The following is a 13,383-nucleotide window of genomic DNA, read 5'->3' on the forward strand; positions in this document are numbered from 1 at the left end:
GTCTGTTCTAGTCCGCTACAGGCCCTGCCCCACGCTCCGGAGCCGTGGCTTTCTGATCTCAGCCCCATGGGAGCTGTGATGTTCTAAGCACGCCGCCCCGGCGCCGGGATCGGGGCTGGGGGAGCGAATTTAGAACCAGGTCAGGCTCGGGTCTAAACAATCGCAAAGGCCATTGATCCGTATGCTCCAGGGCACCCCCGAGTCGGGGTCAGGAGGTAACGACCCCATGGGAGAGGGTGGCCCAGTTAGGTGTGGGGCGGGGAACTTACACCTTCGCCAGCAGTGGAGCTGTTCTTCCAGCGGTGCGGCATTTTTACCATGGACAGGTTACCTGGATAGGGAACTTGCCTTCCCATGGGCGGTGGGTTATGGTAGGGTTGGGGGAAGCAAGATCCAAGTCCCGCCCCAGCCCCGCCCCTTCTGCTCAGGCCACGCCCCTTCTGCTCAGGCCCCGCCCCCAGCCTCCACGGCCCCGGAGCACAGGGAATGTGGCCTGGGTCCCCCAAACAGCCCTGCCTTCTGCCCTTAATGGGAGTACCGGGGCTGCGCTCCAGCTGGCAGGGCCAGGCCGTGGCCGAGCAGTTTATTCCAGCCAGCGTCTCAGCCTCGAAACACAAAGGGCATTAGAGGGCGGGAAAACAACTCAGCTGCACCCCCCCACGCACCCCCCCATACGCCCAGGCTGAGTCACTGCTCTGCCCAGGGAGGGAGAGGGGGGAGCCCGGCCCGGCTGAGGTCTCGGCCCTTCCGCCCACCCTGGGCTGCAGGGAAAGGAGTGAGCCAAACGTGGCTCCGAAGAGCTTTTCTTGAAGAGACCCCGTCAGAGCGTGGCCTGTGTGATCAGGTGTGTGTGCCACCCCAGGCCTGTGGCTAGCTACTGAACGGCGTGTCTTAAAACCGCTTCGCCCCGGGCGGAAATGCAGCCACCTCTGAAGGGGAGCGCGGTGGCTGCTTACCGGCCCCCAGCCACCCTGTGTCTCGGGTTAGGACAGCACAGGAGGCCGCTCGGCGTCCAAACGGCAGGGTGATGTATGGGGCGCGTTGGCCAGGCCCTGCAGGGCCAAGTCCCTGGCTTCAGCAAGGCATCTCCAGGGCTATCACGGCCGCCCGGGCTCAGGACTTGCTGGTTACCTGCCGCCGGCCTGCGGCGCGGGGTTTCCAGCCGGCATCGGCCCCCATGCGCCTCTGATCCCCGTGCTGCCGGGCGCGGGTCCCCTCCGCCTGTCCTGCGAGGCGAGGGACCGGGGCGAGGCGGGACGTGGGCTCTCGATGGGAGCGGCCCCTGGAGCAGGGCCATATGTCACCAGCCCCGGGAAGAGCAGCTTAGCACGTAGGCCAGCCGGCATGTTTACATCCCGGGAGCACAGGGTGTCCCGGAACAGCGCTGGCAGCGCGGGGGGTGACTCAGAGGGCGGATTATTTATGGCCCGCGCTGCTGGAAGTGGCCGGTTTGTCCCCCGGTGAGTATGTGGGGAATTTCACACCTCCCCCTCCTGCCTGGGTCTCGCAACCAGGACAACTCCAGTTTCCTCCCTGGCGGGCGCCGGAAGAGCAAGCGCAGCGCCGATTCCGCACGGGTTACCGCAGACCCTGCCCCCGACGCCCCCGGGAAGGGCTTGTTCATCACTGACCTCTGTGGGCGCCCAAAGCGGGCCGGATGCGCCCTGCTCCACTTCTCCACTGGCAGGCGCTGGGGGGCAGGTGGCATTTGAGACCTGCCGTGTGCTCTGACCCCTGTCCTGGCGGCTGGACTCCGAGCCGGAGCCGGGCCCTCTCGTCTGACCCCGGTGCTGCCCGGCCTGTCTCCCTGCGCCGGGCCAAAGCCAGGAGGTTTGCGTGTGACTCGCACAGGACTGTGCAGGGAGCCGGGTTCCTTCCCCGGGCGGGGGGGTCCGCGGGATGGCAGCACCGCTCGCCCCGAGGGCAGAGCCGGGCTTGGCGGCCTTGGGCAGATAACAACCCGCCCCGGGCGCCGCGCTTCCGAATCCAAGATCCCTCCGCTCAGACCTGCTGGGGCTGAGCCCCGCCTTACGCCCGCAGCCACTCGGGGTGGGCTGTGCCCGGTGTCGGCTGCCCAGGCACAGGGGTGCACGGCCCCGTTCGAAGGGAGGCATCTGCCCTGGTTATCCTGCCATGTCGTCCCGGAGAACAAATTCCACTATGTGGCCGCTCTAGACCCCTTCCCTTGTGGGGTGGGAGAGACACGCCCCTGTTCTGGGGCAGCAGGGACCCTCCAGTGTGCTGCCCCCCATGGGCAGCAGGGCAAGGCAAGATCCAGCCCCGCCCCCTCCACCTGAGGCCCCGCCCCAGAGCCAAGCCCCGCCCACCCTCACGCGCTCCTTCTTGCCCACCTAGAGGGCTGGGGCTGCCAGGGTCTGCAGGCAATTTTGAGAAGGCTGCGCCTTCCCTTGCCTGCATCGCTGGCCGCCCAGGCTGCCCCCTCTGCTCCCTGCGTCTCTGGACTCGGCCGCCGCCCCACACAGGGTCCCGACTAATCTTCTTCTCCTGTTTTTTCCCCTGTCTCCGTTCTGGTGTTTGTCCCGTCTGTCTCTCTCCGTGGCGGACTGTGTCTCCTCCCACGCCTGCGCCCCTTCCCCCTGCGCCCGCCCGCAGAGTACAACGCCAAACTGCGGGGCCCCCAGCCGAGCGCGGACGCCCCCCACCCTCCTCTGCGCCGGCAGAGATCCTTCTCCTTCGCTGGTTCGTTCCTTCCCTCCTTTCGCATCCCCGGCTCTCCTGCATGCTGGATGGCTGCCCTCCGCGGCACGGGCAGGGCTGGTTCACACGCCCCGCGACGGGTGGAGGAGCTGCTCCGCCCTGGAACCCGGCACTGAGACGGGCCGGTCCCCCGTCCCGGGCCAATCCCGCCACAGATGCTGTTCGCTGACACAGCCCGGATCCCGGGAACCTCTCCCCTCCCACCCACAGTGCTCTGCTTTGGCGTAGCTTTCCGGCTCCCTCTCCCTGCCTGTGCCTCGCCGTGCGTGATGCAAGGCTCACCGGATACGCCAGGCTGCTGCCACATTGGGGCCGCTCAGAGGAGGGCGAGGGGAGGGGAGCTCCACAAAGGGTTAACGACCCCGACCGGGGACGGCAGTGTACGGCGAAGCACCCCCGTGCGTCCAGCGGGGATCTCCGAGGCTGGATCTGGAAACAGTGGCTGACATGCAGCGCCGAGCCCCCGCCATCTCACTGCGGCTGCGTGTGTGTGTGTGCATGCATGCACGTTTGCTTCTTCTCTCGGCAGGTCTTCCTCCGGATTGGCGCTAAGCCTCCATCCGGGCCGGAGCGCGCACGCTCAGGGCGCCACGGCACTGGGTCTGCTCTTAAAAGAGGCCTGAGGCCTCGCTGCCCCGGCGGAGGGGGTAAAGAATCCATCCCAGGCCTGGGGCAGTAGCCAGCCGGATGTCAGATTCCGAGCAGACGTCTTCTTCCCCCTCTGTCTGGCTCTGGGCCACGGGTGGGCAATCAATTTTGCCTGGGCGCCACGTTGTGAATTGTGGGGCGTGGTCGTGGGCTGGCTCCACCCCCAGAAGAGGCGGGGCCTGGAACTAGCCCCTCCCCCCGTTGTCTTTGAAGTGAAAACACAGCAAACGGCTCGCAGCCCTGCTGCTACCGCATGGACAGGCAGCCGCCCAGGTGGCTGTGTTGATTTAAAGGGCTTGCGGCTCCGGCCCCGGCGGGAGTAACGTCAGGACTGGGAGCCGGGAGCCATCCAAATAGGATCCTGTTGTCTGAGCCGCCGCCTGGAAATTCGGTGGCAGCAGGACAGAAATAGAGAGCAGCCAGTCCCTGGGCCGATCAAAGTATTAGGAGGCTGGATCCGGCCCCTGGGCCACATCTTGCCCAGCCCTGCTCTGGTGTAAGCGGGGCAGCGCGAAGAGGAGAAGGGTGGGAGGGGGCAGGTGAGGGGGACGGGATGGAGTCAGGGGTGGGCGTCGCGTGGAGGATGCTCTAGGCATGCATGTGGTGGAATGGCAGCCAGGCTTTTGCTGCGGGGGCCGAAGGGCCTCCAATCTTCCGAGGGGGCGGCCCACGGTGATTGGATTGCGCGCTCGGCTGCCATCGCATCTGGTTCCCTGCGATAAACACAGCCCACTCTGGAAGGAGCAGCCCAGGAGTGGAAGCAGCTGAGGGAGCTGGCTGGCTGCTAATCAGCTAGGATTTGTATAACGTGTGTCAAATCATGCCTGGGGTGGAGAAAGCGAATCAGGAAAAGTGATTGACGTCTTCCCATCACACAAGAACTAGAGGCCACCCAGCGAAATAAGCAGGCAGCAGGTTTAAAACAAACCCAAGGAAGTTTTTCTTCACGCGGCGCACAGTCAACCTGCGGAACTCCTCGCCAGAGGACGCGGTGAAGACCAGGACTTTAACAGGGTTAAAAAAAGAGCTAGGTAAATTCATGGAGGTTAGGTCCATTAGTGGCTATTAGCCAGGCTGGGTAAGGAATGGGATCCCTAGCCTCTGTTTGTCAGAGGGTGGAGATGGATGGCAGGAGAGAGATCGCCTGATCAGTACCTGTTCGGTTCCCTCCCTCTGGGGCACCTGGCACTGGCCACTGTCGGCAGACAGGACGCTGGGCTGGATGGACCCAGTGTGGCCGTCCCTATGGGTATGTCTACACTACCCTCCTATTTCGAACGAGGAGGGTAATGTAGGCATACCACAATTGCAAATGAAGCCCGGGATTTGAATTTCCCGGGCTTCATTTGCATAAACTGGGTGCCGCCATTTTTAAATCCCCGCTGGTTCGAACCCCGTGCCGTGTGGCTACACGCGGCACAAACTAGGTAGTTCAAACTAGGCTTCCTCGTGGAATGAGGAGTAATGGTAGTTCGGACTAGGAAGCCTAGTTCGAACTACCTAGTTCGTGCCACGTGTAGCCGCGTGGCACGGGGTTCAAACGAGCGGGGATTTAAAAATGGTGGCGCCCAGTTTATGCAAATGAAGCCCGGGAAATTCAAATCCTGGGCTTCATTTGCAATTGCGGTATGCCTACATTACCCTCCTAGTTCGAACTAGTGGGGTAGTGTAGACATACCCTATGTTCCTGGCCTCAGCCCTCCCTGGCGCAGGCAGTAACTCAGAGGGGGAAGCCGGGGGAGAGGCAAACGACGTCGTGAGTGTCTGCAGGATGGACTCCCTGGCGTTGCACCCATTTGCCTGGGCCGAGAATCTGGCTTCCTGGGCCTCTTGGCTGGAATTTAACCCTCTCCTGGTGGGCGTTGGAATGGGGCAGAGCGTCGTTCCGGGGTCACTGTTCACATCACCGTGCACGGGGGGAGCAGAGCGTCGTTCCGGGGTCACCGTTCAGGTCACCGTGCACGGGGGGAGCAGAGCGTCGTTCCGGGGTCACCGTTCAGGTCACCGTGCATGGGGGGGGGCAGAGCGTCATTCCGGGGTCACCGTTCAAGTCACCATTCAAGTCACCGTGCACGGGGGGAGCAGAGCGTCGTTCCGGGGTCACCGTTCAGGTCACCGTGCACGGGGGGAGCAGAGCGTCGTTCCGGGGTCACCGTTCAGGTCACTGTGCACGGGGGGGGGCAGAGCGTCTTTCCGGGGTCACCGTTCAGGTCACCGTGCACGGGGGGGGGGGGGGCAGAGCGTCGTTCCGTGGGTCACCGTTCACATCACCGTGCACGGGGGGGGGAGCAGAGTGTCGTTCCGGGGTCACTGTTCAGGTCACCGTGCACGGGGGGAGGGCAGATGCCTCAGTTCCCCCCCTGTAAAATGGGGCTAATGATCCTTTCATACATCATGTGCGAGAAAGAGTTGTGTGCATAGATTTATTCATGTTTGCAAAGTGTTTCACTGACGGGGGGTGGGGGTGTATACGGATAGATAGATAGATAGATAGATAGATAGATAGATAGATAGATAGATAGATAGATAGATAGATAGATGGGGGGGTTATGGGGATAGATAGATGGATGGATGGTTGGATAGACAGCTAGCTAGCTAGAAACACTTGGATCACTAAATATCTTTATACCCATGTCACAGCTGGAAAAACAGAGAGACTGGGAGAAGCAGCACACCTAGCTCTTATATAGCAGGGATGTAAATACCCCTTAAAATGTTAACCAATTAAACGATACCATTTTATACAGTTAACCAGAGTCTGGAGAGCCTGCAGGGGCTGGAGGGCTCCTTCAGCCATGCCCTCCGTGGGCAAGGAGGGGGGTGGGTTAGCTGGCCATGGTTCCAGCTGGCCTGGAGCATTCCCCACTGCTGGGCCTGGGTTAAGGAGTAAGTATCACCGGGTAGGGTCCTGCTAGCCAGGGAACTGGTTAACCCTTGACACCCTAGTATACTGTGCTTTTAAGCGAGCTTCGAGAGCGAAGGATGAAAAGTGAGGTCAGCCTCATTTCGCAGCTGGGGAAACTGAGGCGTGAGGCCGTCCAGCGGGCCAGTGACCAAGCTGGGCATAGAGACCAGGTCTCTTGCTTCCCAGTCCCCTCATCTAACCGCCAGACCCCCCCTGCAACCCGTCTGACTGGGCGACCGTTTCTGGCCACTGCTATTTTCCCGCGACCCCGGAGGGTCTCAGAAAACACCGTTCATGTGCTGCTGAACAGCGCAGGCCCTGCCGGCTCAGTGCCTGCCACGAGGAAGCGGCTCCGTGCCTGCTAAAAGCCACCTGGGCGGGATGGCGACGCCACAGAGGAAGGAAGAGAGAGCTGCTCCCGGCAGACCCCTGCGGCAGGGCGCTTGCCTGATGCACACCCACGCTGGAAGGAGGAGGACCGGTCCCCGTGCAGCTACCGACGTGGGTGGTGGGGAGTCGCCGTCGGGAAGAGCCCCTCCCCATGCTGCAATTCCCGGGGAGGTCGCTCTGCTTAGGGGCTGCTGGGAGTCCCCGGAGGACAGCGGGGAACGCGGAGGGGCGGGAGTCTGTGGCGTCTCGGAGGCGGCGTTGGGGGGGAGGGCTTGTATCCCGAGCGCTTGCTGCGTGCCGCAGGATCTCAACGCGCTCTAGCCAGCCTTCGTGTGGCTCCAGGCAGCCCTCCGGTGCGCTGGGCCAGGGCTCCCCCCTGCTTCCCTGCGCTTGCTGAGGTCACGCCGCACAGACGGCCGGCGGGTAAGAGACAGCTGGAAGGCTGGTGCCATAGTGCCAACTGCGCGGCTGCCCCCGGCGCAGGAGCTGGGGCTGTGGTGTGGCTGCTCCTGGGGTTAGGGGTAGTCATAATAGAGGAGCATGGGGGGGGGGGCGCGCGGCTTGACCCGCTCACTGGCGGAAGCTGGGAAGGGGCGGCAGCGGGGGATCGCTCCGTGGCTGCTTGGTCTGGAAGGGGGAGAGTCATGTCTCTTGGAAGCGGCAAAGGCTTCTCCCAGGCGGCTGGCCAGGGAGTGGACTCACAGGCAAAGCCAGCTTGCCCGGAGTGAAGCTATACATCTGCTCTGAATTGTGCTACAGGTTGAACCTCTCTAATCCGGCACTGTCTGGTCCGGCAACCTCCATGGTCCGGCATGATTCGAGTGAGCCAGATGTCTGCTTACCACGGGGGCGGCCAAGTTTCCCACAGTCCCATAAAGTTGGCTGACAGCCCCCAGTCCTCGCCCGCGTTCCCACTGCTGGCTCCCAAACAACGAGTCCCTTCTGCTTCCCGTGTCCCCCGGGGGGGGGAAGAGAAAAGACAGGCCAGGGCATTGCTGGGTGCCCCCCCGCAGGCTGGCCCTGCTGAGGGCGGGGGGATGGGAGTACGGGGGGGGGGGGGGGGGAGGCGTTTGAAATGGGCCCGGCCCAGCCTTGCTCAGCTTTGGCTGCTGCCGCGCTCCTGGGGCGGGAGTGGAATGTGCAGCGGGGGCAGTCGCCGCCTTTCCTGCGTCTCTGGCATCCTTGGTGCCGCGCTTTCCCCCCCATCAGCTCCTCCCTCCCCCTCTAGAGCCTCCCACGGGGCAGGGGAACTTCGGTGCCCAGTCCCCGCTAGGCTGACGCCTATGGGAGTTAGGCGCCTTCCACACCGTGGTTCCGTATCTCACGCTGTCAACGGGCCTGCTTTGGGGGCCGCAGGCTGGTTCAATTCCAGCCCTGCCCCCGCCGGCTGCCAAGCTCGCACGGCCATTGGGGGGTGCACGCGGGTAGCAGCTGGGTTTGTGGAACCCCTGTGAGCCCCCTCACATTCAAGGGCACTGGCCCCAGCTTTGAACTGGGCGTGTAGCCCTGAGCTTTAGGGACCCCCGTATGTGCGTGCGGGCACGTGCAGGGGGCCTTGCACGAGGATTGCACAATTGCCCACGGCCCTGGGCTGGCCACGTGCAGCCACGCCCCCCCCGTCTCACCTTACGTGCGGGAGGGCTGCCGTGGGCGCCAAGCCAATGCCACAGCGGGGTGGGGAGGGACCGTTGAATGAAAGGGGCCGTGAGCCCTTGAACGGCGGTGCTCCTGGGTTTCCGGGTTGTGCCCGAGTCGCAGTGGGCGGTGGGTTTCCGGTCCCCTTTCCCTCGCTGACATGCCAGTGAGGTTCTTCTCGGGGGGCGCCCGGCACAAACAGAACGGGGAGCGACCAAGCCCTGGGGATGTGTGCCGCACAGCGAGGCGCACGGAGGGGTCGTTCACAGCGAGGCGCACGGAGGGGTCGTGCGTGAGCATCGCCGGCGGGGGCACGGCTGGAGTTGAACCAGGGGCCTGCCGCCCCCAAAGCAGGCCCGTTGACAGCTTGTGCTACGGAACAAGGCGTGGTCGTGCGAAGGCGCCTAACTCCCATAGGCTTCAGCCTAGCGTTGTCAGCGGGGACGGGGCACTGAAGTTCCTTCAGCTTCTGGGCCTCGGCCTAAGTCACTGGCCACCGAACGCTGCTCACTGCAGCAAGCAAAGGTGTTTTCTTGCCAGGCGGGTCATTTTTGAGGGACACAGGAAAAGGGGGCAGGAAATTACCCCGGGGGCGAGTGGCTGTGGGGGCCTCGCCAGGCGGCTTCTCAGGCCTCAGTCCCCTGGGACGTCTGGCTGGCACGCCTCCGCCTGCGCCTTCCCCCACCCCGCCTGCACGGAGCGTCTTCGGCCTTCCCAGCTCCGGACTGGCACCGCCAGGCAGCCGGCTCCGGCGGAACGGCCGGGCCCATTCCGCTCTTGAGTCGCTGCCAACGGAATTTTCCGATGCACGGCCGTGCCCCCGGCGAACTCCCCCTGGGCTGGGCGCCAGCTTTCCGCTCTCTGCCATCGCCCCCGGGGATGGGTTGCTCTCGCCGGCGCTCTGTGGGGCTTAGTTAGGAGCTCCGTTGGGACGCTGTGACAGCGCGTCGGGGAGCCCCCAACCCTGCCCCCCCGTCCGCAGTCAGATGTGACTCTCCGCCAGCCAGTAAACATGGGTTTACTGCTTCTCCGAGATACAGCCCAGCGTAGGTTTGATGTAGGCAGAGGACTGGCCGACAGCCCCACTTCCCTTGGGGGGGAGGGGCTCACAGACCCCTGAACCCCCAGACTGGTTTTTAGTCTCCTTCCTCCACGCTTCCCCACACTGTGACTGCCCAGCTCCCAGCCCTGCCCCCCAGCCAGGAGCCGTCTCCCCCTCCCTCCCTTTGTGTCTCCCCCTGGGAAGAGCCTTGTTATCCGCTCAGGTTGGGGCTACGTGTCTGGGCCAATGCACATGTGGGGGAGTCCGTGGGGATCCCACATCACAGCGCAGGGGGACCCGGGTCACCGAGCAGACAGCCCCCCCACTACGCCACAGACGCCTTCGCCCTTCCGTCGTGTAGCGAAGCCGCGTGCGGCCAACTCCCTCCCCGCTTGGCTAGCAGGCGTCTGGAGCTCTGCAGACGGGAGGAGGGAGCGCCGCTTGGCTCAAAGGCTCGGAGATGCTTCTCAGGATGTCGAGCCCAGCTGGGGGGCAACTAATGGCTTTTCAGGGACCTCTGGGGAAGAAGCTGGGGGGGCTCAGTCCGTTTTCCAGCCCCCACCGTGATGCTACATTCCGCGTGGGTGGCTGCCTAGAGGAGAGAGAGGGCGTGGGTGTGTGCGGTGTGGGGCGTTGTGTTGTCCGGGCCTGGTGGGGTCAGCCAGCTGCCGTCGGCGCTTGGGGGATGGCTGTGTGGGACAAGCTGGACAGAGGCTGATGGACGGATGGGTCGTCCAGCTGAGAAGATGGCCGGCAGCCCCAGTGCGTCCCAGCATTTCTCTGCTCAGAGAGGTGGCTTCAGGCTACCTGCCCTTCCTCACGTGTGTCCCGGTCCTGGGTCTGTCTTGGGCTCTGGCTCCGTCGCCTGCTGCCTGGCTGTGCAGCGTGTGTGGCTGGTGCCTGCGTTTCACTCCCAGGGATTGTACAAGCTCCCTCCGGTTCCCTGTCCTCAGCCACGTCCACCGCTGGCTCTGATGCCCGGCCATGTTGAACACCCACAGACTGCCTTGGCCTTCCAGCCTTGGGGCCTGTGCCGGCAGCCCCTACAGCCAGCTGGGACGATGGATCAAGAGCAAAGGGGTGAGCCAGGGCCTGAGGTGCTAGCCACAACCCCGCATTCAGTCCCAACACTGCCACTGATGGCTTGCATGGCCTTGGTCAAGTCATTTAATCTCCAGCTCCCTTTGCCTCCGTGCCGGCCCCTTGCGGCCGGGCAGCCGGCCCTCGAATGGTGTCGGGGGTACAGAGTTCCCAGGGGCAGCCCCAAGATGCCAAGGAGCTGGGGCTGTCCGATGGGGGGGGTGGCTCGTGCCTGGAATAAATCAGTCCTGTGCCAGGCTAAGCTGTCAAGTCGCTCCCCAAGGGTGAATTAGAGCCACCAGCCTCTTCGCCTGACTCTGCCCATGCTGGGAAGAGGGAAGTGGAGGAGTTGCCGGCTTCCCCACAGAGCTGGTGCCCCCACCTCTCCTCCCTTCCTAGCCCCAGGCACCGTGGGGCGTGGCCAGAGCCCACTCCCCCCAGCATGCCCCACGCCGCTCGTTAACGGGGCCTGCGTGAGTCTGGCTCACACGTGCCTCCCGATGTGCGCTTGAATTCCAGGGGTGCAGGCCCGGGAAAAGTCCCCGGAGGAGCCCGGCGGGCCCGTCCGAAGACGCACGACCAGCGACGGCCAGTACGAGAACGGCCCCCAGGAGCCCGGCACGCCCCGGAGCCCCACTGTCCGGTCGCCGGTCCACAGCTTCGCGCCGGAGGTGGTCAGCAGCATCGCCGCCAACCCAGGAGGGAGGCCCAGAGAGGTGCCTTTGCGTGGGGGGGGGGACCCCGCTGGGAGGAGGGGCCGCGGCTGGCCAGAGGCCCACAAGGATGCTGAAGAGAGACCCCGTCCTTTGGGTAGCAAAGCCCCCAGCAGCGGGTGACCTGGAGCCGGGTTTGCGGGAAGGGCAGGAAAGTTTCCCGCACCCCGCTCAGCTCCGGGCTCTGCTCTCGCTGACGCGGCCTCTCGCTTTCCTCCGCAGCCCCATCTCCACAGCTACAAGGAGGCCTTTGAGGAGCAGGAGGGGACGCCGCCAAGCAGCCCGCCCTCCAGCGGAGGTGAGAGCCTCCCCCACCGCGCCACAGGCCCCTTGCCTTCGCCCGCGTAAAGGGCCGAGGGGCGGGGGGAACCGGCGGGCGGCCCTCGCAACGCCAGGGAGAGGTCATGGCGCGGCGCGTTCCAGTCCCCTCCCATTTAATCCCCCTCTTCGGTTCTCTCATCCCTCCCGCCCTCTCCCTGTCGCCCCGCTTCTCCGCTTCGCTCCCCCCTCTGCCAGGCCATGCGCGGCAGACGGCTTTGCGTTGGTGGCCATTTTGTTCCTCTCGCCAAGTCTTAACACTATCGCCAGCCGCCTGCATGTGTGTCCCCCCCGAAGGCACGTGAGGGGAATAATTGAACCCTGTTTTGGGGGGAGCACCCCCCTCTGCCAAGACAGCACCCTGAAAATGACATTGGGCGTCCACGTGCCGAGGAGAACTCCCGTTTGTATGAGGCGAGCGCCCATATCCCGAGGAGAGCTCCCGTTTGTTTGAGGCGAGCGCCCATATCCCGAGGAGAGCTCCCGTTTGTTTGAGGCGAGCGCCCATATTCCGAGGAGAACTCCCGTTTGTTTGAGGCGAGCGCCCATATTCCGAGGAGAACTCCCGTTTGTTTGAGGCGAGCGCCCATATTCCGAGGAGAACTCCCGTTTGTTTGAGGCGAGCGCCCATATTCCGAGGAGAACTCCCGTTTGTTTGAGGCGAGCGCCCATATTCCGAGGAGAACTCCCGTTTGTTTGAGGCGAGCGCCCATATTCCGAGGAGAACTCCCGTTTGTTTGAGGCGAGCGCCCATATCCCGAGGAGAGCTCCCGTTTGTTTGAGGCGAGCGCCCATATTCGGAGGAGAACTCCCGTTTGTTTGAGGCGAGCGCCCATATTCGGAGGAGAACTCCCGTTTGTTTGAGGCGAGCGCCCATATCCCGAGGAGAGCTCCCGTTTGTTTGAGGCGAGCGCCCATATTCTGAGGAGAACTCCCGTTTGTTTGAGGCGAGCGCCCATATTCCGAGGAGAACTCCCGTTTGTTTGAGGCAAGCGCCCATATTCCGAGGAGAACTCCCGTTTGTTTCAGGCGAGCGCCCATATTCCGAGGAGAACTCCCGTTTGTTTGAGGCGAGCGCCCATATTCCGAGGAGAGCTCCCGTTTGTTTGAGGCGAGCGCCCATATCCCGAGGAGAGCTCCCGTTTGTTTGAGGCGAGCGCCCATATTCTGAGGAGAACTCCCGTTTGTTTGAGGCGAGCGCCCATATTCCGAGGAGAACTCCCGTTTGTTTGAGGCAAGCGCCCATATTCCGAGGAGAACTCCCGTTTGTTTGAGGCGAGCGCCCATATTCCGAGGAGAACTCCCGTTTGTTTGAGGCGAGCGCCCATATTCCGAGGAGAGCTCCCGTTTGTTTGAGGCGAGCGCCCATATTCCGAGGAGAACTCCCGTTTGTTTGAGGCGAGCGCCCATATTCGGAGGAGAACTCCCGTTTGTTTGAGGCGAGCGCCCATATTCGGAGGAGAACTCCCGTTTGTTTGAGGCGAGCGCCCATATTCGGAGGAGAACTCCCGGGTGTTTGAGGCGAGCGCCCATATTCCGAGGAGAACTCCCGTTTGTTTGAGGCGAGCGCCCATATTCCGAGGAGAACTCCCGTTTGTTTGAGGGGCGCACCCATATTCCGAGAACTCCCGTTTGTTTGAGGGGCGCGCCCATATTCCGAGGAGAACTCCCGTTTGTTTGAGGCGAGCGCCCATATTCCGAGGAGAACTCCCGTTTGTTTGAGGCGAGCGCCCATATTCCGAGGAGAGCTCCCGTTTGTTTGAGGGGCGCGCCCATATTCCGAGGAGAGCTCCCGTTTGTTTGAGGGGCGCGCCCATATTCCGAGGAGAGCTCCCGTTTGTTTGAGGCGAGCGCCCATATTCCGAGGAGAACTCCCGTTTGTTTGAGGGGCGCGCCCATATTCCGAGGAGAACTCCCGTTTGTTTGAGGCGAGC

The 13,383-nt window shown here is 63.5% G+C and overlaps 1 protein-coding gene across 13 annotated transcripts in view; it reads left to right on the forward strand.

Annotated features, from left to right (window-relative positions):
* The window catches only part of TNS1 (tensin 1), a 241,298-nt gene that overhangs the window by 186,652 nt on the left and 41,263 nt on the right, over positions 1-13,383 (forward strand). For 9 of the 13 annotated variants that reach the window (XM_075932996.1, XM_075932995.1, XM_075932997.1 and 6 more), the window contains 3 exons: positions 2,614-2,700; positions 10,938-11,134; positions 11,354-11,429. The exons of 2 other annotated variants lie outside the window; for them this stretch is intronic. In XM_075932996.1, coding sequence (XP_075789111.1) covers positions 2,614-2,700; positions 10,938-11,134; positions 11,354-11,429 — 360 coding nt within the window. The remainder of the gene's footprint in view (positions 1-2,613; positions 2,701-10,937; positions 11,135-11,353; positions 11,430-13,383) is intronic. 2 more of the 13 variants (XM_075932999.1, XM_075933000.1) reach the window with 1 other exon arrangement.

This window comes from Pelodiscus sinensis, chromosome 7 (genome assembly GCF_049634645.1).
Source record: "Pelodiscus sinensis isolate JC-2024 chromosome 7, ASM4963464v1, whole genome shotgun sequence".
Lineage (NCBI taxonomy): Eukaryota > Metazoa > Chordata > Testudines > Trionychidae > Pelodiscus > Pelodiscus sinensis.